The sequence below is a fragment of the Lutra lutra genome, chromosome 18 (assembly GCF_902655055.1).
Source record: "Lutra lutra chromosome 18, mLutLut1.2, whole genome shotgun sequence".
Lineage (NCBI taxonomy): Eukaryota > Metazoa > Chordata > Mammalia > Carnivora > Mustelidae > Lutra > Lutra lutra.
This window is the reverse complement of record NC_062295.1, coordinates 35,386,341-35,414,335: the sequence shown is the minus strand read 5'-3', so window position 1 is coordinate 35,414,335 and position 27,995 is coordinate 35,386,341. Positions and strand designations below refer to the sequence as shown.

At 46.4% G+C, this 27,995-nt stretch overlaps 1 protein-coding gene across 3 annotated transcripts; it reads left to right on the top strand.

The window, feature by feature from the left end:
• The first annotated feature begins 4 nt into the window (after positions 1 to 4).
• Positions 5 to 27,989, top strand: PMS2 (PMS1 homolog 2, mismatch repair system component). 3 transcript variants are annotated; one of them, XM_047712961.1, is made up of 15 exons: positions 5 to 217; positions 2,083 to 2,222; positions 3,245 to 3,331; positions 3,517 to 3,619; positions 4,749 to 4,932; positions 7,470 to 7,637; positions 8,447 to 8,544; positions 9,984 to 10,083; positions 11,465 to 11,549; positions 13,721 to 13,876; positions 16,491 to 17,316; positions 21,847 to 22,014; positions 24,375 to 24,475; positions 24,680 to 24,849; positions 27,256 to 27,989. In XM_047712961.1, exons 1-15 carry the CDS (start codon positions 195 to 197, stop codon positions 27,397 to 27,399), a joined length of 2,553 nt encoding a protein of 850 aa, XP_047568917.1. In that variant the 5' UTR covers positions 5 to 194; the 3' UTR covers positions 27,400 to 27,989. The 3 variants fall into 3 exon arrangements, with proteins under 3 accessions (XP_047568917.1, XP_047568919.1, XP_047568918.1); XM_047712963.1 differs by having other exon boundaries at positions 27,182 to 27,293; XM_047712962.1 differs by lacking the exon at positions 5 to 217 and adding an exon at positions 759 to 792 and having other exon boundaries at positions 2,088 to 2,222.
• The last annotated feature ends 6 nt before the right edge of the window (positions 27,990 to 27,995 follow it).

The following is a 27,995-nucleotide window of genomic DNA, read 5'->3' as shown; positions in this document are numbered from 1 at the left end:
CTCTGGACGTCACAGCCTCGACTTTTTACACAACCAATCGGCAAGAAGTGGGTGTGGGAAGCGACGGAGGCCCCATCCGGAAGGGGCGGGGCACGGTGTCGGGAGCAGCCAATGGGCGGCAGGGAGGCGGAGCCTCCGTGGGAGCTGCAGCGGGAACTGTCTCGAGTCCGGGAGGCGGGTCGGGTTCTGGATCGATGGAGTTAGCGGAAGGGCAGAGGTGAGCGATGCGTGCGGTGTCCCCTCGCGGTCGCCATCCCCGATGCCCACGTCGTTCCAGACCCCTGGAAGGGAGGGAAGGAGACCGCGGCTCTGGGGGACCCCGCGGAGGCCCCGGAGCGGGCTCCTCGGCGCTCCCCGGACCCGCTGCCCTTTCGAGGGCGCTTTGAGGTCGGGGTCGGCGGGGAAATCCGGCCGGCTCCCAGGCAGTTTCTGCCTAGACGCCTGGACGTGTCTGGGGCCTGGCAGCGGGAGCACGACATCCCAGGAAACTGAACTCACTCCTTTTCTACCTGGTTTCTCTATCTCTTTTTGTTTGTTTGTTTGTTTGTTTTAAATTGAAATTATTTGGGGAGGCTTCAAGGCACATGCTAATTTGCATAGCTGCACAGGTTTCAAAAATGCAGAAGTTTGGCATCTCCTTGAATATATCATTGCTGGCTAGTAACCCAGTTCGGAGGGGCGAGTGTCCCGGCTAGTCTTGCAAATTCGCTGTCCCTGTTTAAATATTTCATCCCCCGTCCTCAAAATAAATATCAGAAGTGGACTTGTGACCTATGGTGTGTTGCCGAGTAAGTGTCAGAGACACTTCTTTCCATTTTGTGTTGTCATCTGCAGTTTCCACATTTAAGAGAAATCTGAGAGAAGTTTCTTGCAAGGTAGAACGAAGAGTAAAGATGTTTGTTGCTTGTTTTACAAGGGTTTATTGAGGGTCTGCTGTGTGTTAGCAGTTGTGGAGACTACCCAAAGATTTCTCTCGCAGGGAGGCTCCTGGGTTCTACCACATTGTCAATTAAGCCTCTTACAAAAAAATTGCTAAACTAATGAACATAAGGAATGTGTTCTTGGGATGAGCAGGAGTTTGCCAGGCAGAGGAGGAAGAGGGGAATGCTCTAGACAGACCTGTGTGGACAAGGAGAAGTGTCTAAAAGAGCTTGTGATATTCAGGAAGGTTTGTTATAACTAGAATATAGGGGAATTGGTGAATGGAGGATTGAAGAGAACGAGAGAAAAGTAGATTTGGGTCCAGTTTTTCATAGGACTAGATTTTCATATAACAGACAATGGGATGCTAGTAGATTTTTTTTTACCCCCTAAAGTTTATTTATTTTGAAAGTAATCTCTGCACCCAGTATGGGGCTCTAACCCAGGACCCCAAGATCAAGAGTCCCATGTCCTCCAAGTGATCCAGCCGGGCACCCCTATACTAGTAGATTTTTTTTAGGCAAAGAAGTTATTTGTCCAGATTTGTGATTTCTTAAATAACGGGTAGCATGGAGGGTGGGTTGGAATAGGGAGAGAGTAGAAACAGATTGGTTGTGAAACTCTTAAGGTAGGTACAGCAAGAACGTTGCGGGTTTTTGCTAAAGCAGCAGCTGTCAGGCTGGACTTGGAGGGGAGATTCAAAGGCCCCAATGGAAATAGTTATACAACAGGTACCCAGTTTCTAAGATGGTTTTGGTTTTCACATAAACACTGTGTATTTCCCAACATGCTGTTGGGTTTTCCACTGGTGGGAGAAGTGCTGCTTTCACTTTTCAGAAGAAGAACCCATTGTTGCCGAAGATTATTGACCCATTGGTGGAGGGGTACTTGTGTTTCCCCCATGTAGATCCCAGCATAAGTAAATTTCTAAATATCCATTGCATTGGAAGTATCTATTCAGAAGATCTTTTTTGATGAAAGTGTAAGAATTGTAGGACAACAGGTATATTTGTGAATGTAATCAATGGATATGTTAATATAATAAATGCACATGTTACATGCATTAGCTATTAGTAGAGGTGAATCATTTCCTGGATTTAAAACCAAGATGAAAATACATAAATGCATCCTCACTTTGGTTCTCATAACGTGTGTTTTTAGCACAGAACTTGCTAAGGCCATCAAACCTATCGATCGGAAGTCAGTCCATCAGATTTGTTCTGGACAAGTAGTACTGAGTTTAAGTACTGCTGTGAAGGAGTTGGTTGAAAATAGCGTGGATGCTGGAGCCACTACTATTGGTAAGTTCGGGAGAGTCTTAGCCACAGGGAACCATCAGTTTTTAGTCTTTTATTCAAGAAACACTTGTGATCGTAATAAGACTATCAAATGTTGGTAGACTCAGAAATTTTATTTAATTTTATTTTTTTAAAGATTTTATTTATGTATTTGACAGACAGAGATCACAAGTAGGCAGAGAGCCAGGCAGAGAGAGAGGAGGAAGCAGGCTCCCTGCTCCCAGGAGCCTGGGATCATGACCTGAGCTGAAGGCAGAGGCTTTAACCCACTGTGCCACCCAGGCGCCCCAGAATTTTTATTTCTTAAACTTTAATTGAGCATCTCTTAGGTGCCTCATACTTAGGTAGATAGTAGTAGTCATAAAAGCAGTTACCTTTTATTGTGTTCTTACTAATGTGCCACATGGCTTTTTTTAAGATGCAGAACAACAGGGGCGCCTGGGTGGCTCAGTGGGTTGGGCGGCTGCCTTCGGCTCAGGTCATGATCCCAGGTCCTGGGTTCGAGCCCCGCATCGGGCTTTCTGCTCAGCAGGGAGCCTGCTTCCTCCTCTCTCTCTGCCTGCCTCTCTGCCTACTTGTGATTTCTCTCTGTCAAATAAATAAATAAAATCTTAAAAAAAAAGATGCAGAACAACCTTATGAGATAAGAGTTACTATTATTGTAATTTTACCTGTTTTACAAATGAGAAAATGAAGGCACAGGAATTTACTGCTTTTGAGGTTCCACAGCTGGGATCATATGATTCTGGGAAGTTAGATTCCAGTGCCTCTTCTCTTTAATGACTATGTTAAAATTATCCTTTTGAAAGAAAGGTAGGAAGGAAAGGAAGAAAATGAAACTATTTTATCTGGGTTAATAATTTGCCAAGAGGGCCTTTAAAAAAATGGAATATACCAAATGACAATAGTACATTTAAATGAGTATAGTTATGACTCACCTTTGCATTAGGTAAGTTATAAATCACGTCACTATAAAGGCTTTTGATGGATGAGTTCTTTGAGAAATGAGTATGTTAACTTTTCAGATCTTAGGCTTAAAGACTATGGGGTGGCGCTCATTGAAGTTTCAGACAATGGATGCGGGGTAGAAGAGAACAACTTTGAAGGCTTAAGTAAGTTGAATTTTTCTCATCCTGTTTTAAAATATTTGGGCAAAATGGTTCAACAACTTTGAGTCACACTGTCTTCGGAAACACAAAAATGACTTTTAGAAACCAGTTACGTTAGCAGGTGTTGTGCATAGTCAGTGGTTTATCACTTGAGACGTCTTGGGTCTTACTGTATACCTCTCTTTCAGCTCTGAAACATCACACTTCTAAGATTCAAGACTTTGCTGACCTAACTCAGGTTGAAACTTTCGGCTTTCGGGGAGAAGCCCTGAGCTCACTTTGTGCACTGAGGTGATGGAATATTTTTGTCTACTAACTTGACTCCTTATAAAAGTTCTCTCTGAAAATGAAAATGTATGGATTAGAATCATTGCTTATTCTTTTCTATCCTGAATGCCTCAACTTCTAACTTCCACATTCTGTTTTATTTTACTGTCAATCTAAGTGGTTATACTTCCAAAATGTAAGCAACGAAATGAAGTAAATACTTTTGTAAAGAAAATTGTTGCCCTTCTCAGTGTCAAAACAGCACAGAGACTGTAAGTTGTAGACGTGTTGGTTTTGGTTTATTTAAACGTTCAGGAAAAAAAATTTTTTTTTTTTAAAGATTTTTTTAATTTATTTGACAGAGAGATCACAAGCAGGCAGAGAGGCAGGCAGAGAGAGAGGAGGAAGCAGGCTCCCCGCTGAGCAGAGAGCCCGATGCGGGGCTCGATCCCAGGACTCTGAGATCATGACCCGAGCCGAAGGCAGCGGCTTAACCCACTGAGCTACCCAGGCGCCCCGAAAAAAAATTTTTTTTAAAGATTTTATTTATTTGCTAGAGAGAGGGAGAGAGGGAACACAAGGAGGGGGAGTGGGAGAGGGAGAAGCAGGCTTCCTGATGAGCAGAGAGCCCAATGCGGGCTCAATCCCAGGACCCTGGGATCATGACCTGAGCCGAAGGCAGACCCTTCACGACTAAGCCATCCAAGCGCCCCTAGGAAAAAAATTTAACCAAAGTTCTTAATTATGTATAACAGATTCTAAATTTATATGAATTGTTATTTATACATTGGAACTATAATATTTTTTTGATCCTTGTTAAAAATTGTTAGAACAGTAGGACTAAAACTGAGAAATACATCTTTATTCATTAATAGGTAAGCTCTGAGATCTTTTATTTTGCAGCTTAATCAAAAAACAAATATCAAAGCTTTGATCAAAACAGAGCATTTACAGAACTCTGTGTCTCACTGTCTGCTAGGTACAAAGCCTTAGATGCTATGATGACCCCTCACTCATGGAAACTTTCTTGGATGGTCTCAGTGGATTCCACATTTTTCTGGAGGGGTTTTAGAGGACGAAAGTCAGAAAAATGAGCATGTGATTCGCAGCCCCTGTGAGTTTCTGACCCCGTGGCGCCTGCTCTCTCTCACAGCGATGTGACTATTTCTACCTGCCACACATCCGCGAAGGTCGGGACTCGACTGGTGTTTGATCACAATGGGAAGATCGTCCAGAAAACCCACCACCCACGCCCCAGAGGGACGACTGTCAGTGTGCAGCAGCTGTTTCACACGCTTCCTGTACGTCATAAGGAGTTTCAAAGGAATATTAAAAAGGTACCATCAGTCCAGAACCCTAGCTTCCCAGAGCCTCGGTGGTATAACATGCACGAAACTAAAGTTAACCCTTTGGTGAATTCTCTTCCCTGAATTTTTCTGTAAAGTGCTTGGTTTGCCTTTTCCCACGAAAGCCTGTACTTTAGGTTGATTTACCCCCCCCCCACCCCACTTTTTTTTTCTTGGAAAAAAAAAAAATCACCAAGGCATATTTATTAAGTGTTCTAACATGGGAATGAGTTCTTTAAGAAGTAAAATTTTTAAATTTTAACTATAGTTTTGTTTGTTTTTATTAAATATTTAGAGAGAAAGAGCATTTTACAGGAGCAGGGGGGACAGGGCAGAAGGAGAGGGAGAGAGAGACTCTCAGGTAGACTCTATGCTGAGTGCGGAGCGCGTTGTGGGGCTCGATCTCTCAACCCTGAGGTCACAGTGTGAGCTGAAATCAAGAGTTGGATGCCCAACTAACTGAGCCACCCAGGTGCCCCCTATCTGTGGTCTTAATAAGATGATTTTTCTTGGTTTCCTAAGAAATGAATTATTACAACTTTTATGTATTTGAATGAAAATGAAGTAACTAAATGTTATATAATTGTGTTTAAGAAAGAAGTTATAGGGGCACCTGGGTGGTTCATTCAGTGAAGCGTCTGCCTTCAGCTGGGGTCGAGTCCCACATCAGGTTCCCTGCTCAGTGGGGAGCCTGCTTCTCCCTCTGCCTGCTGCTCCCCCTGCTGGTGTTCTTTTTCTCTCTCTCTGATGAATAAAATAAAATATTTTTTAAAAAAGCAGTTAAAAACTGTGTATAAATGTATGTATACGTAATTATACTTCAGATGATTACAGTTTTATAAAAACAAAGCGACTGTCCTAAAATGCGTAGAAAGAAGGCTGGAAGTGAAGATGAGTGTCACCAGTGGTTATCCTGGGATGTGTGATCATGTGTGCTTTTTGCTGTCTTCTTGTGCTTTTCTGTTTTGTATATACATTTTTTCATAATCAAAAAGTTATATAAATATAGGCAGCTAAAAACTTTCTCGTAAAGCAATTTGTGCTGGTTGAACTATGACATTTCACAAAAATATATATTTGCTACAGGCAAAATTTAAACATTTTTCTTATTTATTTATTGAAGATTTTTTAATGTATTTGTCAGAAAGAGAGAGAGCAGCAGGCAGAGGGAGAAGTAGGCACCCTGCTGAGCAAGGAGCCCAGTGCAGGGCTCAATCCCAGGAACCTGAGATCATGACCTGAGCTGAAGGCAGGTGCTTAACCTACTGAGCCACCCAGGCGTCCCTTTCTTTATTTAAAAATAAAACATTTTTGGAGCGCCTGGGTGGCTCAGTGGATTAAAGCCTCTGCGTTTGGCTCAGGTCATGATTCCAGCGTCCTGGGATGGAGCCCCACATCGGGCTCTCTGCTCAGCGGGGAGTCTGCTTCCTCCTCTCTCTGCCTGCCTCTCTGCCTGCTTGTGATCTCTGTCAAATAAGTAAATAAGATCTTTACTAAAAAAAATTTTTTATATAGAAAAAACTTTTTTTGTATCTCCTCGTAAGAAAATCGGTGCTTCAGAAATTATAGGAATAAAGAACTCATCCTTGTCAGAGATGACCACTGTTGACAGATTGTTGTATGTCTCTCCAGACTCCTTTTAGTTTCGTGTCTTTATAAGTCTTGAAAAAAAAAATTGAGATGAATTAATTAATTAGTATAAAGAAATAAAGCAATACAGAATATGAAACATTTAAGTAATACAGAATTGTAGGTAGTAGAAAGTTGATGTTGTCTCAGCCGACCTCCCAGAGTTTGGTGTATGCCCAAACATGTATACAGATGTACAGAACCTTTATGCGTATGTTTTGATTTTTTTTTCTTAAAAATTAGGATCATATTATATATTGTAGGTACCTTTTTGGATGACTCATTACTTTATTCTTTATCATTTTGCCATGATATGGATGTCCCGTAATTAGCTCCTTGTTGATGGTTGTTTAGGTTAATTTTTCACAGTTAGGATTGTTCCAGTGAACATTTTTGTCATATATCTTTGATTGTGCCCGTCTTTCTATAAGAATAAATTGCTAGAGACAGGATTACAGGGTCGAAGGGAATGCACTTTTGGATTTTTATAGCAGCAGGCATGGGGGCCTTTGGGTGGCTCGTCAGTTGAGCATCTGACTCTTGATTTTGGCTCAGGTCATGACCTCAGGGTTGTGCGATGGAGCCCTGGTGTCAGGCTCCGTGCTCAGCAGGGAGTCTGCCTGAGATTCTCCCTCTCCCCCTGTGCTCCTCCCCCTCATCCCTCCCCACTCACGCTTTCTTTCTCTCTAAGAATAAAAACAAAATAAATAAAAATAAAAATAAATTTACAGCAGTGGGCATGGACGCTGTGGGCACAAGGGAAGTGTGGCTAGGAGCCGAAGCTGGTGAATTCTCTTTTACACCACGTACAGAGGCAGATGCACGTTTTAACTTGAATCATAGAATTCTTGTAGGATTAAAGTAACGCGGAGTCTGGCATTTGCGTTTTTTTCACCCAGGAGTACGCCAAAATGGTCCAGGTCTTGCATGCGTACTGTATCATTTCGGCGGGCGTCCGCATCAGTTGCAGCAATCAGGTGGGACACGGGAGGCGGCAGCCGGTGGTCTGCACCAGTGGGAGCTGCAGCATAAAGGAAAATATTGCCTCGGTGTTTGGGCAGAAACAGGTAGTGGTGACCAGTTATTTAAGAAACATTCTGTTGCTCCCGTAGTTAGGGCAGCTTTCCATTGTCCTTTCCAAAGAATAAAAAATAAAATCCAGTAATCAACTTTTCCTTTTTTAAAGATTTCTATTTCTAAGTAAGCTCTACGCCCAGCGTGGGGCTCGAACTTAACAACCCCGAGATCGAGATCGAGAGTCGCGCACGCTCCACGGACTGACCCCGCCGGGCGCCCCCAATGATTGATTTTTGTATTAGGTACTTATCACAGAAATGAATGTTGAGGCCTGATAGATTGTTTTACTTTATTCTTCCAGAGAAGAAAACCCTCCTATTACTCTCCATCTGAAACAAATATGTTATGGGCAATGTATTCATTATGGACAAGGATGAGCCCAAGCGGTTCATTTTTCTAATTAAAAAAATCACATTTGGGGACGCCTGGGTGGCTCAGTTGGTTAAGCGGCTGCCTTCGGCTCAGGTCATGATCCCAGCGTCCTGGGATTGAGTCCCACATCGGGCTCCTTGCTCGGCAGGGAGCCTGCTTCTCCCTCTGCTTCTGCCTGCCTCTTGGCCTACTTGTGATCTCTCTCTTTCTTTCTCTCTCTCTCTGACAAATAAATAAAATCTTAAAAAAAAAAAAAATCACATTTATTCTTACTGCCAGAAGCAGCAGTCGAAACTCTTTGTGCTCTTAATGTGAATGGCCTGTCCAGGGAAAGAAAACACCCAAAGCCCTCATTCTGTATCTTCCTTTCTGAAGTTGGGTTCCTCCTATTTTTGTTAGGAATTAACTGTGACTTGCTTTCTTTTAGCTGCAAAGCCTCATTCCCTTTGTTCAGCTGCCCCCTAGTGACTCCGTTTGTGAAGAGTTCGGGCTGAGCCAAGCTGATGCCCTCCGCACCCTCTTTCAGTGAGTAGATGGCTGCAGGGGGGAAAAGTGCGATCAAACGTTTTCTCTGGAGCTTTCGTTTTTAAAGATAGTGATTTTAATCTTAAAATCACGGTTTCTTTTTTTTTTTTTTTTTTTTAATTTTTTTATTTTTTCAGCATAACAGTATTCATTATTTTTGCACCACACCCAGTGCTCCATGCAATCTGTGCCCTCCACAATACCCACCACCTGGTGCCCCAACCTCCCACCCCCCACACCTTCAAAATTCCCAGATCGTTTTTCAGAGTCCATAGTCTCTCATGGTTCACCTCCCCTTCCAATTTCCCTCAACTCCCCTCTCCATCTCCCCTTGTCCTCCATGCTATTTGTTATGCTCCACAAATAAGTGAAACCATATGATAATTGACTCTCTCTGCTTGACTTATTTCACTCAGCATAATCTCTTCCAGTCCTCACGGTTTCTTTTTTAAAATTTTTATTATTTATTTATTTGTTTTTAAGATTATTTATTTATTTATTTGACAGAGATCACAAGCAGGCAGAGAGGCAGAGAGAGAGGCGGGGGGAAGCAGGCTCCCCGCCGAGCAAAGAGCCAGATGCGGGTCTCGATCCCAGGACCCCGAGATCATCACACTAGCTGAAGGCAGAGGCTTAACCCACTGAGCTACCCAGGCACCCCTGTTTCTTTTTTTTAAATATTAAAATTTATTTTGCTTTTTTTTTTTTTAGATTATTTATTTATTTGACAGACAGAGACACAAGTAGGCAGAGAGGCAGGCAGAGAGATGGGGGAAGCAGGCTCCCTGCTGAGCAGAGAGTCTGATGTGGGGCTCGATCCCAGGACCCTGAGATCATGACCCGAGCAGAAGGCAGAGGCTTTAACCCACTGAGCCACCCAGGCTTCCCAGGACTCCTTTCTTTATGCAGACATATTGTTCTTATGGAAGTGCGTATATCCTTGAGGTAGTTCACAAGGAGAGTAAGCACTTTCACAACACCTTAGTAGACAGGAGTTTGCTGATGGAGAGCATAGTTTTAAAGGGCAGGGAATATAGGCAGAAATAATGAATACAAGTAGTTGGACTCCCTGGATAGCCCCTGGGGTCATCTGGAAGGTTCCAGAATGAGAGTCTGAGGTGGAACTCACTCCTTGCATGAGGTCAAGAATTGAATAGGTCAAGTATGAGAGGAGAGCTGAAGCAATTACATTTTGAACCCACTGCATTGCCTGTGGTGAATTTGTTGACTACAGGAGCTGTAGAACATTCCAGAAGGTTTGTGTTCTTTTAATGATTTATCAGAATGGAACACAGACACACATTAACTGAAATGTTAATACTTAGCACATCACCAGGTATTCTATTTTTATTTTGTTTTTACTGTAAGAACGTGCCCTCTGATGTGTTACTAACCCTTTCATTCTGGAATCCTGCCCTTACTGTATGAACACTGAACAGCATCTCAGGCTTCATCTCTTACTGTGCTCATGGTGTTGGAAGAAGTTCAACAGACAGACAGTTTTTCTTCATCAATGGGCGGCCTTGTGACCCAGCAAAGGTATTTAAAAATTTTTTTGTGTGTTTGCTCTTTCTTTTGTCTTTAACTTTCACTTTTATTTATCATCTAAGAAAGGTCTCCTGACACACAGGAAATTTACATGAAACTTAGGGCTTTGACTCAGAAACATGGCTTTAAACTACCTTATTCAGCCATTTAAAGAAATGTACTATATGGCTATTTCATTTATGCATTTTTATATGTGTGTACACTTACCAATCGATAACCCACATATTTATTACTATAGAAGTTAACATATTTGTAGAAAGTAAACATCTAAGAACATTGACCGTCATGTGGATTTTTTTTTTAAAGATTTTATTTATTTATTTGACAGACAGAGATCACAAGTAGGCAGAGAGGCAGGCAGAGAGAGAGGAGGAAGCAGGCTCCCCGTTGAGCAGAGAGCCTGATGCGGGACTCGATCCCAGAACCCTGGGATCATGACCTGAGCCAAAGGCAGCAGGTTAATCCACTGAGCCACCCAGGCACCCCAGGTGTGGACTTTTTAGTCAAGACTGACACACGAGCATATGCTTCGTGTTTTCTCCTCTTCTGTCTCTTTTCCAGGAAAATAAGGGCCCTGATACCTTCTGCCTCACACTGAAGCTGGTCATTCTGATAGGGTTACATGGGTTTTAGTGGCTCAGTTTTGATTTTGCATCTTTAGTGGTTCGACCTGTGCATTTTCCACTGGATTGTAGATGGTGCGATTTTATAGTTTGACCCTATTTAATAATCACATTATAAAGTCATATAAATGCATTTCTGTGTACATTAACCTGTGTTTAATGAGCATTTATTTTTTAAGATTTTATTTATTTGAAAGAGAGAGACACAACGAGAGAGGGAACACAAACAGGGAGAGTGGGAGAGGGAGAAGCAGGCTTCTCGCTAAGTAGGGAGCCCAACGCAGGGCTCGATCCCAGGACCCTGGGATCATGAACTGAGCCAAAGGCAGATGCTTAATGACTGAGCCACCCAGGCACCCCTATGAGCATTTAAATTGCACCTGCAGCATTTTAACGACACCAGAGTTAAAATACCATAACCAATAGATAAATAAATAGGCTGCATCTCTATCTTCTGATATTTCTTCAAAAGCATGTTTGGATTGGAAAAAGATTCAGGTTTAGGGGTTGATAATTAAAAATATCCCTTTGAGGAGCACGAGGAGACTTTTCTGGGCAATGGCTGTACTGATGGTCTTGATTATAATCTTACTGACCTTGACTGTAAGCTTATCAAACTGTGTACTTTGAATATGTGTAGTTTATTGGAGGCCCCCTGTGCTTCAATAAAGCTGTTAAAATACATCCCTCTAGTTAGGACAGCATGTTGGGGAACAGATGTTCTTTTTTAATCTTTGTTTTGTGTGTAGGTCTCCAGGCTCGTGAACGAGGTCTATCACATGTATAATCGACATCAGTATCCATTTGTCGTTCTTAACATTTCTGTTGATTCAGGTAAGTTCCACTGAGCTCTCTGTCACATTGGTGACTTACCCTGAAAGGATTGAAATGAAATCATAAAGCCCTGATACGATCGGAAAGAGACTTTTGTAGCAATAGTTACTGACAACGTATTTTTCTTTCTTTTCTTTTCTTACGTACAGACCTTTAATGTTATAGACTTATTTTTTTATAGATTTTCCTGATTCTGCTTGAGACAGGGTTACTTGTATTATCAGACAAATGTGACTTTTTCCTGGCACCCAAGGGAGAAGGCAAGCTAAGTGTTCTCCCTGATTTTAAAAATGATGCATATTTTTCTTCCGATTGGGAAAATTCTGGTTTATTGTTACCTAATTTTTTTTTTTTAGTATTATTTTCTAAACACTTAGAGATATGGGGCACAACTTAAAAAAATAGGTAATGACGTATATATCTGCTCCTATCCTTTGCAGGGAGAAAATAATTTTGAGTAAGTTTGTATCAAGCTCTTTATTTTTAGACATGAATGTTTTCCTTTTTCCATGTCATTAAAAATTATTCAGAAACATGTTATTAGTAGCTGCGTTCATTCTATTCCATTGTATCTTAAACTTTTTGTTAAAGATACATTTATTTGAAAGAGGGAGAGCGCGCATGTGTGTGCACAAGCAGGGGATAGGGGCAGAAGGAGAGAATTCTAAGCAGACTCCCTGCTGAGCACAGAACCCGATATGGGGCTCGATCCCATGACCCTGAGACTGTGACCTAGGCAGAATCCAGGAGTCAGGACTCTTAACTGACTGAACCACCAAGGTGTCTAGTATCTTTTATTTTTTTTTTTTTAAAGATTTTATTTATTTATTTGACAGAGAGAAATCACAAGTAGGCAGAGAGGCAGGCAGAGAGAGAGGAGGAAGCAGGCTCCCTGCTGAGCAGAAAGCCCGATGTGGGGCTCGAACCCAGGACCTGGGATCATGACCTGAGCCGAAGGCAGAGGCTTTAACCCACTGAGCCACCGAGGCGCCCCCCCAAGGTGTCTAGTATCTTAAACTTTAAAATTTTTAGCCTTATTTAAGTTGTCTTCAGTTTTTAGAAATTTAAATACTATCCTTGTAATTATTATCTGTGAGTTTGATAATTTCCTTAAGATACATTTCTAGAGGGGCTCCTGGGTGGCTCAGTTGGTTAAGCCTCTGCCTTCGGCTCAGGTCATGATCTCAGGGCCCTAGGATGGAGCCCTGCATTGGGCTCTCTGCTCAGCGGGGAGTCTGCTCCCCCCACCCGCTGCCTGCCTCTCTGCCTACTTGTGATCTCTTTCTCTGTCAAATAAATAAATACAATCTTTAAAAAAGAAAAAAAGATACATTTCTGGAGCTAGAATTACTGTGTCCATGACTGTGCTGTATTAATTCACATAGCTACCAGAGGTGTACTGGGTAGAATCATTTTTAAACCAATCTCAGTGGGAGATGGAAGGACCTCATTTAGCTTATAGCTTCTGTAGTATGTTTTCATGTGTTTATTTGTCTTTTTTTTTTGCAAATTACCCATTTGAACACTTGCATATTCCATCCATTTAATAATGGTTCATCCTTTTCTTGTTTATTTGAAAGAATTAATTTTATGGTTTATGAATGTTAATCTGCACATTGCAATGTTTTTATTTTATTTATTTTTTTAATTTTTTAATTTTTTATTTTTTTTAAAGATTTTATTTATTTATTTGACAGATAGAAATCACAAGTAGGCAGAGAGGCAGGCAGAGAGAGAGGAGGAAGCAGGCTCCCCGCGGAGCAGAGAGCCCCATATGGGGCTCGATCCCAGAACCCTGGGACCATGACCTGAGCTGAAGGCAGAGGCTTTAACCCACTGAGCCACCCAGGCGCCCCTACATTGCAATGTTTTTAATGAGACGCCTGGGTGGCTTAGTTGGGTAAGCGTCTGTCTTCAGCTCAGGTCGTCATCCTAGGGTCCTGGGATCGAGTCTTGTGTTAGGCTCCCTGCTTAGCGGGGCGTCTGCTTCTCCCTCTCCCTCTGCCCCTTCCTCCACTCATTCTCTCTCTCTCTCAAATAAATAAAATCTTTAAAAAAAAAAAAGTAATTTTGTTAAGTGCAAGTGAAAAAAATTGTAGATGGGAAAAATTCCTGTTGTTAAAGGTGATTTTAAACAAAAGAAATATCTTTTTTCTTTTTTTTTGCCTTAGAATGTGTTGATATCAACGTCACTCCAGATAAAAGGCAAATTTTACTGCAAGAAGAGAAGCTTCTGTTGGCAGTTTTAAAGACGTCTTTGGTAGGAATGTTTGACAACGACGTCAACAAACTCAGTGTCTCTCAGCAGCCATTGTTGGATGTGGAAGGTGAGAGAAATGCGGGTTTCGGACAACTTGTAAAACTCACAGCTATTGAGGTACTTCTCCTTATTTGTTTTCAGAGGAATAGTTTTTTTTTTGACACGGAACACAATCTCCTCTTTTATTTTTTTAATTTATTATTTTTTAAAGATTTAATTTATTTATTTGACGACAGAGATCACAGGCAGGCAGAGAGGCAGGCAGAGGGGGGTGGGGAAGCAGGCTCCCTGCTGAGCAGAGAGCCCGATGCAGGGCTTGATCCCAGGACCCTGAGATCATGGCCTGGGGCCTTAGCAGAGGCCCAACCCACTGAGCCACCCAGGCACCCCAACAATCTCCTCTTTTAGAGGAGGCGTCACACTTGACAGTGTGAGCCGCAGACGTGAGGAAATCTGATGGATAAGAGAAATGGCGGCACGTGAGGCCAACCCAGGGATGATGCGGGCTTGCCAGGACTATACCATTTCTCTTTAATAAACATTCGTGTGCAGGGCGAGCCTTTTGTTCATTTCCAGAGTTCCAAAAAAAAGCCGATACTGACCACTTTTGCCCATTTTCTCATTTCTTCGTTGGAGTGGGGAGTGTCTGGGGCCCTCACTCTGCCATTTTCCCTCATGTCACCCCGTGCCTTCTTCACTGAGTGCCACGTTGGAATGAGTGTTGCCACAAAGCTCACCCAATGTCTGTAATAGTAACAGGCATGACTGTTATCTTACTGCCTGGTCATATGCGATCAGCCATCTGTTTAAGTTTGATTCTTTTTTATCCAAACCCCATGCAGCCAGGACATCTGGGAGGGGGACCAGAGTTGAGCCCCAGCTGCCCTCCTTGGCGGAGGGAAGAGTGGGCCATGACCTCCCCTGATGGCCACATCTGCTCCGTGGGGGGCATCCTGTCTTCTGCAGGCCGGCCTGCCCCAGTCTCCGTGTCCGCATGCGCAGAGCTGGAGGTCGTGGGTGCCCCACGTTGTATCCTTCGAATTGGGGGAAGACCAGAGCCGCGGAGGGGGCTGAAACTAGGGTTTGGTGGAAAGCTAAGGTGACAGATGAGTATGGCTCCCAGTGAGAGGAAATGGTTTGGGGATGAGGCTTTGAACATGGAAGATAAAGGAGTTGCTGTAAGTCAGGGGCTTAGGGGAGGGACAGGGATACAGAGCAGCTCTGTCCTCCATTCCCTAACACCCCAGGCATGGGAGAGGGTGATCTGGAAGACAGCGGGCAGGCTCTCATTTTGATAACCTGGGATCTCTCCCAAGGGCTGGGGTGGGGTAGGAGCACAGAAACTTGGACCGTCAAGTGGCGGAGCTTTGATTTGGACACTGGAGCCCCGTCCGCCCTGCTTGCTCTCGGTGTGGGGTGCTGCAGAAATGGGTGTGCGTGGAGGGGGGAGCGGACGATGGTCAATTGTATATGCATCTTTGTGGAACGGGCCAATGTGGCATCTCTGAGCCTGCTCACAGACACTCTGCCAGGGTCTCCCCTGTAAAGAGAATCTGCTAGAATATCAGAGCATCCTGAGCCACGATTGAACCAATGTCCTTTTTTAGCCATTTGACTGAATACAAAGACACGCATAAATGTGTGAGCCCTGAGGTCAAGAAATGGTACCCCTAGGGCGCCTGGGTGGCTCAGTGGGTTAAAGCCTCTGCCTTCAGCTCAGGTCATGATCCCAGGGTCCTGGGATCGAGGCCCGCATCAGGCTCTCTGCTCAGCGGGGAGCCTGCATCCTCCTCTCTCTCTGCCTGCCTCTCTGCCTACTTGTGATCTCTCTCTCTGTCAAATAAATAAATAAAATCTTTAAAAAAAAAAAGAAAAAAGAAATGGTACCCCTAAACCACCCTGGGACCCCTTTTCTTGCTCTGCACCCCCTCCCCCCAGTGCTGACCATTTTCCTGACTTCAGACACCACAGATTCGTTTTACCTGCTTTTTTTTTTTTAAGATTTTATTTATTTATTTGTCAGAAAGAGAGAGAGAGCACAGGCAGACAGAGCGGCAGGCAGAGGCAGAGGGAGAAGCAGGCTCCCCACATAATAAGGAGCCCGATGTGGGACTTGATCCCAGGACACCCACGTTGCGTGGGGCACCCGATGCGTTCCCTGTCTTTGCTGTGCAGCATTCCTTTGTAATTACACACCATGGTCCCTTTGTGGCTAGCTGGGTCATTTCCAGGATTGGGCTGTCATGACTCAAAGGGCCCAGAACACCCCCGTCTTTGGCTTCGGCCGGTGTGGGCACCATTTCTGACGGGGGCAGCGGGGCTGGCTCCCTTAGATTCAGGAGTGTGTTTGTTTTGTTTGTTCTTTTTAAAAGATTTTATTTATTTATTTGACAGACAGAGATCACAAGTAGGCAGAGAGGCAGGCAGAGAGAGAGGGGGGGAAGCAGGCTCCCTGCCGAGCAGAGAGCCGGATGCAGGGCTTGATCCCAGGACCCTGGGATCATGACCTGAGCCGAAGGCAGAAGCTTTAACCCACTGAGCCACCCAGGCACCCGATTGGGGAGTGTGTTTGATCGGCCATTTGGATTCCTGCTTTTCTGAAGGGCCTGTTCAAATGGAAACACCATCTGATCCCATTTCCATGCTGCCCCTGATTCTCTTCTTTGTTCGTAACTACTCAGGTCACTTAATAAAAACGCACTTGGCAGAAACAGACAAGCATCAGCCAGAAAAGCAGGATGGTGCCGCTTCGTTAAGAACCGGAGGAGAAGAGAAAAGGGCAGTGACCATTTCCAGACTGAGAGAGACCTTCTCTCTTCAGCACACAATGGAGAGCAGGCCTCAGGGCCCGAAGAGCCCTGAACTGCTGCGGATGTCCCCAAGACAGAAGAGACAGGAACGGCTTCCTGAAGCTTCGGACCCCCCCTGCACCCAGAGGCCCATCTCTGGCACAGACTCATGTGAACCCCAGGAGGAGGTGATGTGTTCAGATAAGGGCCCCTGTGACCGCAGGGACAGAGGGGACATGGAGCAGGACCCTGGGCACAGCTGCCTGCCAGCCGACCAGGAGGAAGGGCTTGGAGCCCCAGAAACAGGCCGTCACACCAGCAGGGAGTCCCCTGTGACTGACTGTCACTCTGCAGACCCCAAAGGCCATCTCGACCAAGAGGATGGTGATCGGACACGTAGAGTCTTGTCTGGACCCGCCGACCTGTCCTCCTCACACGCAAAGCGTTTTAAGAAAGACGGAATCCCTTCCGGTTCTGAAGCTCTCCAAGGGCCAGTGAAGACTCAGACCTCGTCAGCGGTTCAGGTTGACGTGGCGGTTAAAATCCACAAGAAAATCGTGCCCCTGGCCTTTTCTATGCGCTCTTTAGCTCATCGAATAAAGCGGTTACAGCAGCAAGAACAGCAGAGAGAAGCAGCACAGAAGTGTAGAAAGTTCAGGGCCAAGATTTGCCCCGGAGAAAACCAGGCCGCAGAGGATGAGCTGAGAAAGGAGATAAGGTAAAGTTCTTCCTTGGGAGGATTTGTACTCGTGTCTGCGAGCTGCAGTGAGGGGACAAGGCGGATACTTCCAGGCTCTGCTTTTGCTCCCCTGGCTGTCTTCTGCTCCGCCTGCCTCTCCTCTCCTGGTTTAGGGTGCAGCTATGGCCCCGCCTCGGTGCGAGGGTCTGGTCCTCTGGCTGCTGGACAGACAGACATACCTGGAGTCCTCCCCCGCACCACAGACCTGGCACATCCCCATGTCACACCTGCCCAAGCTCCTCCCTCTTCCTCTCCCGGCCCCCTTTCTCTCTGCCTTCTCAGTGCTCCTTCTCGAAGATTCTGATTTCGGAGTCCATCTCCACTGCACAGATTGGTCATTAATTAGCTTCACAGATGGGTCCTTGGTGCTGCTTTTTCCATTCACCACCTTCTTTTCATTGCCTCTCATGTGCAGCAATTTAATTTTCTTTAAAGAGCTCTTTCTCCGTGAAACCTTTCAAGAATTGTTTCCTTAGAATCTCTTAGCACATCCTTTCCATCAGCCCATATTAATCATTGCCTCCTTGACCCCGACCTCCTTCCTCTTGGTGAAGATTTCCCGCTCACAGCAACTGAATTCCTGGTGCTTTTTGGAGACATTGCTATTTCTTGTTACTGATTTATTTTTAAAAATTTTTAATCTTATTTATTTATTATTATTTTTAGAAAAGATTTTCTTTGTCAGAAAGAGCGGGCACGCACATGCGTGCACACAAACGGGGAGAGGCAGACAGAGGGAGAGGCAGGCTCTCCACTGAGCAGGGAGCCCAGTGCGGGACTTGATCCCAGGATCCTGGGATCATGACCTGAGCCAAAGGCAGACATTTAACTGACTGAGCCACCCAAGTGGCTGGTAATTTATTACCAGAAATTACAATGCATTATCAAACTTGTGATTTCCAGAAGATTGCCTCGGGTAAGGCTAAGTAATAAGGGGTCCGATTTAAAGAAAGCTGTTAATGCTGTTAATAGAAAATGCTGGTCACCACCATTTTGTTGAGAATAATCACCTAATCACCTAGTGGAGAAGTTGTGACTTCTAAAAATGAGGAATTTTCTTGAAATATGTAACTTTTACCTTTTTGAATGTTGTATATGTTTTGTCTGAGCGGGTACTGAAACGTGCTGTGTCTTGTACGTAGCGCATTGAAATTTTGTGGCACTTTTTGTCCAGACAACTAGGCTTGCCTCATTTTGACAGTCATTTCTTTTTTTTTTTTTTTAAGATTTTATTTATTTATTCGACACAGAGAGAGATCACAAGTAGGCAGAGAGGCAGGCAGAGAGAGAGGAGGAAGCAGGCTCCCCGCTATGCAGAGAGCCCAATGTGGGGCTCGATCCCAGGACCTGAGATCACGACCTGAGCCGAACGCAGAGGCTTAACCCACTGAGCCACCCAGGTGCCCCTTGACAGTCATTTCTAAAACAGCAACTATTATGTAATTCCCTTGATAGCCATAGTGTGTGATGGGTTTTCAGGAAATAGTTCCTTTAAAGTGCGTGTGATTAATGGAGGTGAACTTCTTTGGGTGGGTACTGGGTCCTGTGAACTCTGAGGAACCCATCAGTGAGCCAGGCTTCTTGCTCACGCACACGCACGATCATGGAACACGTGCTTTTTGGGGAAAGACCTGGAAGGTGCCCAAAGTGAAAACTGATTATACTTTCCCTTTGGATTCTCATCTTCTCAGTGAAATCAACAGTGATTTTTTAAAATAGTGGTATTTAAAAAGATTTCATTTGAGAGGGAGAGAGAGAGCATGAGCAGGGGAAAAGGAGAAGGAGAAGAGGAGAGGGAGAAGCTCCCTGCTCAGCAGGGGAGCCCAATACGGGTCTCGATCCCAGGATCCTGATATCATGACCCAAGCCAAAGGCAGATGCTTAACCAACTGAGCCACCCAGGTGCCCCTAAAAATAGTGATTTTAAATCAGCAAATACTCACTGATCACCTGTGGTCATGGTTCTGGAATTTGGGTACACATAACAATCACCGAGGAAGCTTGTATGAAAAGCAGAACCTGTGGCCAGCCTTGGGAGGTTCTGCTTAGTAGATCTCATGGGGCCCAGGAATATGCATTTTTGACACATAGTGCAGTTGGTCACTTGGAGAACCCTGATCCGTGGTGGGCCCAGCATTGGCTTCCGGCCTTTAGTGCACGGCTGCTGGATCAGCTCTTGGTTCTGAGCTGTGCTTCTGCTGATGGCTTTTTCCTGAGACACATTCCGAGTGAAAGATTAGGTAGTCATTGAAGGTACATTGAAGGTGGTCGTGTTTACCAGCTTTTGTGTTTGTATTTTGAGTTATAACTATATCAAGTTGTAAAATTTTACAGTGTTTTAGTTCGTGGTGGGAGATACACCGGCAAAGACAGATTGCCTGAGTTTTCGGGCTGGTTCAGGTTCTTCCCGTGGGGAATTTACCTGGTGAGCCAGGGAGTTGGCCTTCGTGCCACTTACCCCGTGTGTTGCCTCTCAGCTCAAATCCACTGTACTTTGCCTACTTTGCAACCCTGGCCGCTGGACCGCGTGAAGCCTTTCTCCTGGGGCATTGTCAGGCTTTGTCAATAGGGGGCGCTGGAGGGACACTGCAAGACACTGCCTGAGCCTGGCTTCTCTCCTTGCTTCTTGGTTGCCTTTGTCTTTTCCTCCTACAAGGCAGCCGCCAGCAGCAGACCCAGCGTTGCTCACTGGGTTGCTGCAGGAGACTTAGCAGACGTATTTTATCCAGTGGGGGGGCAGGTCCGAAACTCAGCCCTGGGGGGGAGGGTAGGGGTGCTCTTGCAGTTCCTTCTTCGGGTGCATCACTGGAGGTGGGAGCTGCTTCCTGCGTTTGCTACTCCTGTGTTACTCAGCTAAGTAGTTAACCTTACACTAGTTTCCAGTACCTTCTTATGAACTTTCCCTGTTCAAATCACAGGTGTAGTTTTTGTATCTTGATTGGACTCTGACATGGAATCATTACCAGGAATGGTCTCAGGAGACACACCCTGACAGGGTTTGGGGATTGGTTTGGTCCTGACCTTGGACTTGAGCTCCGTGCTCGGCTCTCCCTGTCAACCGGAAATGGGAGGTTGGTAACCCATGGCGCACGGAGGCGTCACTGCTAGACTCTCGCCCATGGTTGACTGGTGACACACCCACCCGAGCAGGCCCCACAGGTGCCCACGCGGCCACTGTGTTGTGGGAGGACTTCCTCATGGCACGGGAGCGCTTACAGAAAGGGGCTGGTTCAGGTCTCTGCTCCAGGCACCGTCTGTGAACCAGCGTGCTTCCGCGGCAGCTCTGACACTCTCGTGTCCTGCGGCCATTGGGCCACTGCTCATGAGTTGTGTGGGCTGGAGAATGGCGATGTCCGCGTTCCCTGTGAAGATCAGTGGTGCTGTGTGTCTCCCATCTGCCCTGACGCCCGTAGTCACTCACGGAGTCAGACTTTGAAGCCACCCACCCAACAACCCGCTGGTGGGCTTGGCAGGTGTCAGAAGGACTGACACCCAGGGGTGGTAAAAGGTATCTTCCGCACTGCTGGTGGGAGTGCACGCTTCTGTAGGTCTATCAAAATACAGAAAAATGTATGTCTGCACCTAGGGATTCATCGCACCGAGATACCCCCAGGATAGTGCGGATTTACATCCATGAACGTTTGTTCTAGCGTTTTTCCTATTACTTGAAATGGAAGCAGCTGAAGTGTCCTTTAGTAGAGACTTTGCCAGACAAATTGTGGTAACACCCACACAGTGAGCTCCTGTGCGCCCCCGAAGAGAATGAAGGAGCTCGATACGTGAGGGTCCAAGGACGTACCTGAGATACATTGTGAAGTGATGGGAGTAGAACGGCAGGAAGAATTAGGATCCCATATTTGTTTGTTTAAAACAACGTGTAGACAAAGGTCTGGGAGGAGGTACGCCAAAGGAACAGTCATAACTAAGCGTCTCTGGGGAGCTAGAGGAGTGAACCAACAGCTGATGTTTTCTTTAGAAAGTGGAATGACTAGGGGCACCTGGGGGGCTCAGTGGGTTAAGCCTCTGCCTTCTGCTCAGGTCATGATCTCAGGGTCCTGGGATTGAGGACTCTCTGCTCAGAGGGGAGTCTGCTTTTTCTCTCGTCCCGCCCCTCGCCCTGCTTGTGTGCTTGCTCGCTCGCTCGCGCTCTCTCTCAAAGAAATAAAATCTTCAAAAGAAAATGAAAATTTTTTATTTTTTAAGATTTTTTTTTATTTGACAGAGAGAGAGTGCACAAGTAGGCAGAGTGGCAGGCAGAGGGAGGGGGAAAAGCAGCCTCCCCACTGAGCAGAGATCCCGATGCGGGGCTTGATCCCAAGACCCTGGGATCATGACCTGAGCCAAAGGCAGCTGTTAAAGCGACTGAGCCACCCAGGCACCCGCAAGAAAGTGAAATTATTAGGGCCTTTCTTTGTTTGATGTTTTTGTACTGTTTGTTCTGTATTACAGTCTATGAAAAGTAATCTTTTAAAATGATAATGTCTCATAATGAACATTGTCTACACGCAGTAAAACGATGTTCGCCGAGATGGAGATCATTGGTCAGTTTAACCTGGGATTTATAATCACCAAACTGAACGCCGACATCTTCATAGTGGACCAGCATGCCACGGACGAGAAGTACAACTTTGAGATGCTACAGCAACACACTGCCCTCCAGGGTCAGAGGCTCATAGCGTGAGTTCATTTTCCTGTTCAGAATTCTCAGTGTCATCTTCAGCCCTAAAGTTTAAGACCTCAGGGCTTACGCGTGTGTCTCTGTCCTTTAGCCACAAGCATCCCTATGGCACAAACACAGCAGTTAGGTAACTTTCCCAAGTTCATACAGCTAATGTGCTATTTTTTTTTTTAAGATTTTATTTATTTCAGAGAGAATGAGAGCACGTGGTGGGGGCAGGGGGGGTGGGGGAGGGCAGAGGCTGAAGGAGAAGCAGGCTCCGGCTGAGTAGGAAGCCTGACTCGGGGCTCGATCCCAGGACCCTGGGATTATGACCTGAGCCAAAGGCAGAGGCTTAACTGACTGAACCACCCAGGTGCCCTGTTACGTGTTAAGTATCAAGTTTTTTACCTTTTCTGGTTGGCCAGAAAATCATCTTGATGAAGGGCAATTTATGATATGTCGTGTGTTCAGTAAGGTGGCATTGCTTGTGTGTCAGTCCTCAGCTAGACGAGGTCAGGTCCAGTGATAAGTCACTGCAGAATTTGGTATTTCTCTCTCCTTTGCCAAACTGCCTGTTTTACACTGACCACTTTACAGGGTCATGGGAGGGTGTATCAGGTAAACCAGAAGACCTGCCTTCAGCCAAGTTAGAAGAAGAGGTCCTGGATTTTTTTTTTTTTAAGATTTTATTTATTTGACAGAGAGGTCACAAGCAGGCAGAGAGAGCAGGACGGAGGTTCCCTGCTGAGCAGAGAGCCTGATGCGGGGCTCGATCCCAGGACCCTGAGATCATGACCTGAGCTGAAGGCAGAGGCTTAACCCACTGAGCCACCCAGGTTCCCTGAGGTCCTGGATTTTTATTTGGGGAATCCAACGACATAGAGAGATACACTTAGATCCCAATAGGAGGAGATCCTGGTGTGAAGAAAAGTTCAACTACAACAGTCACTCAGCAGGAAAAATACACCAAGTTTACAGAGTACTCTATTTCCTATGGAATGGGTGAATTCTGTTTATTTTCAGTAGGTCTAAATAGTAACACTAAAGACATTAAATAAGCTACTTTATCAGGGCACCTAGGTGGCATAGTTGGTTGAGCGTCTGACTGTTGGTTTTGGCTTGGGTTGTGGTCTCAGGGTCATAAGATCGAGCCCAGCATTGGGCTGGGGGCTCACCGGGAGTCTGCGTAAAGATTCTCTCCCTCTGCCCCTCCCCACCATGCTCTCTAAATAAATAAAGTCCTAAAAAAAAAAAACCAACATCAAGCTACTTAATCACACTGGATTATTCCTACCTTTTCCACAGAGATCTTTTAGTTTTCAGCCATCTTAGATAAATAACCTCCCGTTTATGGCATTTTAGGTTGGCTCAGGTAATCACAGGCCACTCGGGTTCCTAGGTGGGCCATATGTCAAGGATAAAGATCATAGGTCCATCCTTTTCTACCAGGCCCTGTGTGGTCTGGCCCTCCCTACGCCCTTACCTCCTCATTCTCCATTCTCAAGGCACAGTGGCCATCTTTCGTTTCCAAAACCTGGACAGGCCTGATAAATCTTCACATGGCCATCAAGAAGAACAAAGTGTCTTTGTGTGTGGCTCTGGGAACATCAGTGGTCCGTCCTTGGGCCTTTGCATAGACTTGTCCCTGCCTAGAATGCTTGTCCCTGCACTCGCCCCTCCATCCATTACCTGATAACTGCCGCTGCCCCTCCCCTCATCTCAGCTCAGAGGCCCCTTCCTCAGAGACACCTTCCCTGCCCCCTGCCTCCCGGTTGGTCTCCCTTGCTCTGTACTCTTATGGCCTGAGTGTCTCTTTCTCCTGATCGGCAGCTTGCTTTGTAATAATAGTTTAGTTTGTTTGACCGCTTGATCAATGGTGTTCTTCCCCACTGGTCTCTTATTCCGTGAGGGCAGAGACCGAGCCATTATCTGTCTCACTAAGCGCTCGGTGAATCCAGGAGCACCGGTAGACGGATTGCCCCTCGGACAGAAGGGGCAGGATAGCAAACAAATGCTTTTTATTCTGCTTTCAGATGCTGTAACGTAGCACGGGAGAGAAAGATGGCATCTTCGTGTTCTCCCGTTATCTTTAAGGAGCGGATTCGGAGAAGCTAGGCCGTGGGGATGGGGTGGGCGACTGAGGAAAGCCAGCTGCTTTTGTGGTCATTTTCACTTTAATAAAAGATTAAACAGGAATTCTCAGGCAGTTGCATGACAGGGAAGGCACGTAGCTCAAGAAAGTGTTGCTACTTAAAATCATTGCTTTTTGAAAGGAATTCGGAGACACGCGTACTGGTTTAGTTTCCCTTCTGCTTTGTAGCTAAAGGTCTGACTTCGAGATTGGGTTTGAATCTCTCTCTTTTCTCTGTTCTTTCAGACCGCAGACTCTCAACTTAACGGCTGTCAATGAAGCTGTTCTCATAGAAAACCTGGAAATATTCCGAAAGAACGGCTTTGATTTTGTCATCGACGAAGAGGGTGAGTTGTCAGGACTCCGAGGTGCATCCTGTTGGTGCCGGGGACAGTCTTTGAGGTTCTGTAGATCCGTGCATTTCATCAGAGATGGACACGGTTCCCCCAGAAAGCATGTTGCTGCTTTCCTCCCTTCCCATATCACAGGTAGCACTGGAGGGAAACATGCTCTTCAAATAACGGAGTCCTCTTCAATTTTTCTTCTTTTAGCTCCAGTCACTGAAAGGGCTAAATTGATTTCCTTGCCAATGAGTAAAAACTGGACCTTCGGACCCCAGGACATCGACGAACTGATCTTTATGCTGAGCGACAGCCCCGGAGTGATGTGCCGGCCTTCCCGAGTCAGGCAAATGTTTGCCTCCAGAGCCTGTCGGAAGTCTGTAAGTAAAGGGCGCTCGTCTGCCAGCACAGTGGTCGGGACTGCCCTGGATCGTCGTCTGGAACATAGCCATGTGCTTCTGTGAGCACATGTGCCCCAAAAGCTGCACGCACCTGTGTGGTCTCTGACCTCTGAGCTGTAATTACGAGCAGTATGCCCTGTTAGAGCTGTCACCCATCCTGGAGCGGTGAGCCGTCTAGGCCCGGGGTTTGTCTGTGGATGGGGAGTAACGTGGGCAGAGGGGCGTTGCTGCTGCTGGCCCTAAAGGCTACTGCACGGGGCTTTGTAAGTCCTTCCATCAGTGGGCACCTCATGGGGTGCCCTGTTCACCCACTGCCGCTTGGGCTGTCCCAGAGGTGGTGGCGGTGGGGGGTGATCTACCTGATGTCAAAGTAAATTAGGTGCATCTGGATCACCTGGTCCCTGGGAGCAGCCGGGACATCCTCCCTTCATCAGATACTCCCTGAGCCTGGGCCGTGTGGCCTGTCCTGTCCCCATGCCAGAGACACAGAGATGACAAGAAGGATGAGGTCCTCGCCCTTGTGGAGCTTATAGCTTAGTGGGGAGGAAAAGATATAAGCAAAAATCATGGCAACTTCCAACACTAATAGGTTCAGGAAAATTTAGAGCAGCGGGGGGCTGGGGAGTGGCCTTGGAAGCCTGGGTGAGCCGTCGAGGTGGTGACCAGGGCAGAGCTGTCTAAGGAGGGGGCATCAGAGCTGATGCCTGGAAGGGGACATGGAGCCCCTCGAGGACAAGCCCTCTGAACGGGAGTGAAGTGCAAAGACTGGGGGGTGGGGGCTTGACCCAAGCCCGAGGCTGCCTGAGTGACGGGAGCGGGGCCCCACTTGGGGCCTGACAATCCCGGGAGTCCGGGTCCAACTTCTAGCCACGGAGCTTTGTTTGATGAAGACCTGGAGCTGGTGTCCTGATCCTGGGATGAGTGGGAGGCAGCGCACATGCGCCTGTGCTAACAGCCAGGCCTCTCAGAATCTCATGTCACTGTGACTCTGAGCTCCCTGTGGCCACAGGCTGCCCTCCGGCCCGCTGCCCCCAAGCAAGCCCAGGCGCCTTGTGGCTCTGCTCTGCGGCACCCCAAGGGACCCTTCGCCCTGTCTGCTCGCTCAGCTCCAGCCACACGGGCCACCTTCCAGGTCCACGGCTGCTCTAACTTTCCTCCCACCTTAAGCGCTCCTTCATCTGCCCGGCTGACCTCCTGTCCTTGGGCTCCCCCGAGCTCCCCTCTGAAGCAGCCTCTTCCAGGCACTCAGGCCCAGCCCCCCGGGTGATACTTGCCTTGTTTCTCCCCAATGTGGCAGAGCCCTATGTCTGTTGTGCCTCCGGGGCGGTGCGTGACTTGTGGAAGAAGGAAGGGGATGCGTAGGCTCAGGCGTGTTTCTCAGGGGCTCAGTTTCTCCGTGTTTGCTGTGGACCCTGCTCATTGCCATGTGTATGTCCCATAGAGATATGTGCTATGGAGAAAAGCAGGGTGGGGGCCACAGAGGGACAGACAGGGAGTGCCCCTGAGAGGAGTCAGGGACAGAAGCCTGAAGTGGGGGTGTCAGTGAGACATGTTAAGTATCTGGGGATAAGTATCTGTCTCCTGGGCAGAGGGCATAGCCAGTGTCAGGGTCCTGGGGCAGGTGCTTGCACAGTCTATCCGTAGGAAATGGCCTGCTGGAGTGGGGACAGGGAGGAATGCATGCTTGCAGGTGCAGGCACTAAGGCCAGTGAGGGCCAAATCAGGTGATGCCTGTGGGCTCTTACCCGGGTGAGAGGCAAGCGCTGAGAAGGTGAGCCGCTATGTGATCTGACCTGCCTTTTTTCCCTTAAGATAGGGGCACCTGGGTGGCTCAGTCAGTTAAGCATCCACCTTTGGCTCCCATCATGATCCCAGGGTCCTGGAATGGAACCCCACGTCGGGCTCCCTGCTCAGCGGGGAGCCTGCTTCTTCTCTGCTGCTCCCCGTGTTTGTACTCTCAGTCTCGCACTCTCTCTCTCTCTCTCTGTTTTGCTCTCAAATAAGTAAAATCTTTAAAAAACATTTTTAAAAAACATAAAAAATTGCTGGCTGCTGAGTGGAGACCGGCCGGAAGGGGGCCACAGGGAGGTGACCGGTCAGGGCAGTGGGACGGAGGCGGTGGTGGGGACTGGCTGGATCCAGGGCAGGTGTGGTCAGCGTCTCTGGCCCAGGTGTGCGGCTATGTGGGAGGGCTGGATTTCCCAAAAAGGTGGGGGGGCCTGAGATGGTAGAGGGTAGGTAGGGTTCCTTGGAGGAGGATTTCTCTGGGAACACTGTTTTTGAGTTGTAATCTTGTCCATCTTTGTTTCAGAGGAAAATGCTACTGAAGAGTCGCTATTCTAACCAAAACCAGTACAACTTTAAATCACTGTGTCTCCTCTTCAGGTGATGATTGGAACTGCCCTTAGCACAAGTGAGATGAAGAAACTCATTACCCACATGGGCGAGATGGACCACCCCTGGAACTGTCCCCACGGAAGGCCAACCATGAGACACATTGCCAACCTGGATGTCCTTTCTCAAAGCTGACAATGCTTCCCATTTTATAGAACTATACATTTTATTGCAGATTTTTATGTTTCCAAATGCAGAGTTTTAACTAGCCATTTTTTGTTTGCAAACGAACCTACTCTTAAAAAAAAAAAAAAGACCAGATCCTTAGAAGCAATCTCGAGACTCTTCAAACCACATGGAGCATTGCTTGCGACGTTTTTTGTTAGCCACATTTTTTGTTCTGCGCTTGAATGTGTGTGCGTGTAGAAGCAAGGACATGTCACAGAAATAGGAAGAATGCCTCCCAAGTCACTCAGGCCTCTGCTGCCGTGGCCTGAGCTGTTGTAGTCTGCGGTGTTCAGCCCGTAATCTGATTAACTTCATAATGGTTTAATTTCATAAAATTATGGTCCTTTTGCGTTAGTTGTTCTCAATCCTAATGCACATTAAATTTAAATTAGAAAAAAGGAATCAAAACAAAACACAAGGGGGAGTCCCTGCCCAGCTGAAAGAAGACGGCCCAGGTGGGGCCTGGGGTCACTATTTTTTAAATGTTCCCCAGTGCAGCCCCGTTGACAAAGCAGTGTCTTAGGCAAGGGGAAATAAAAGATTGATTTTTCTGTAAACTTGCT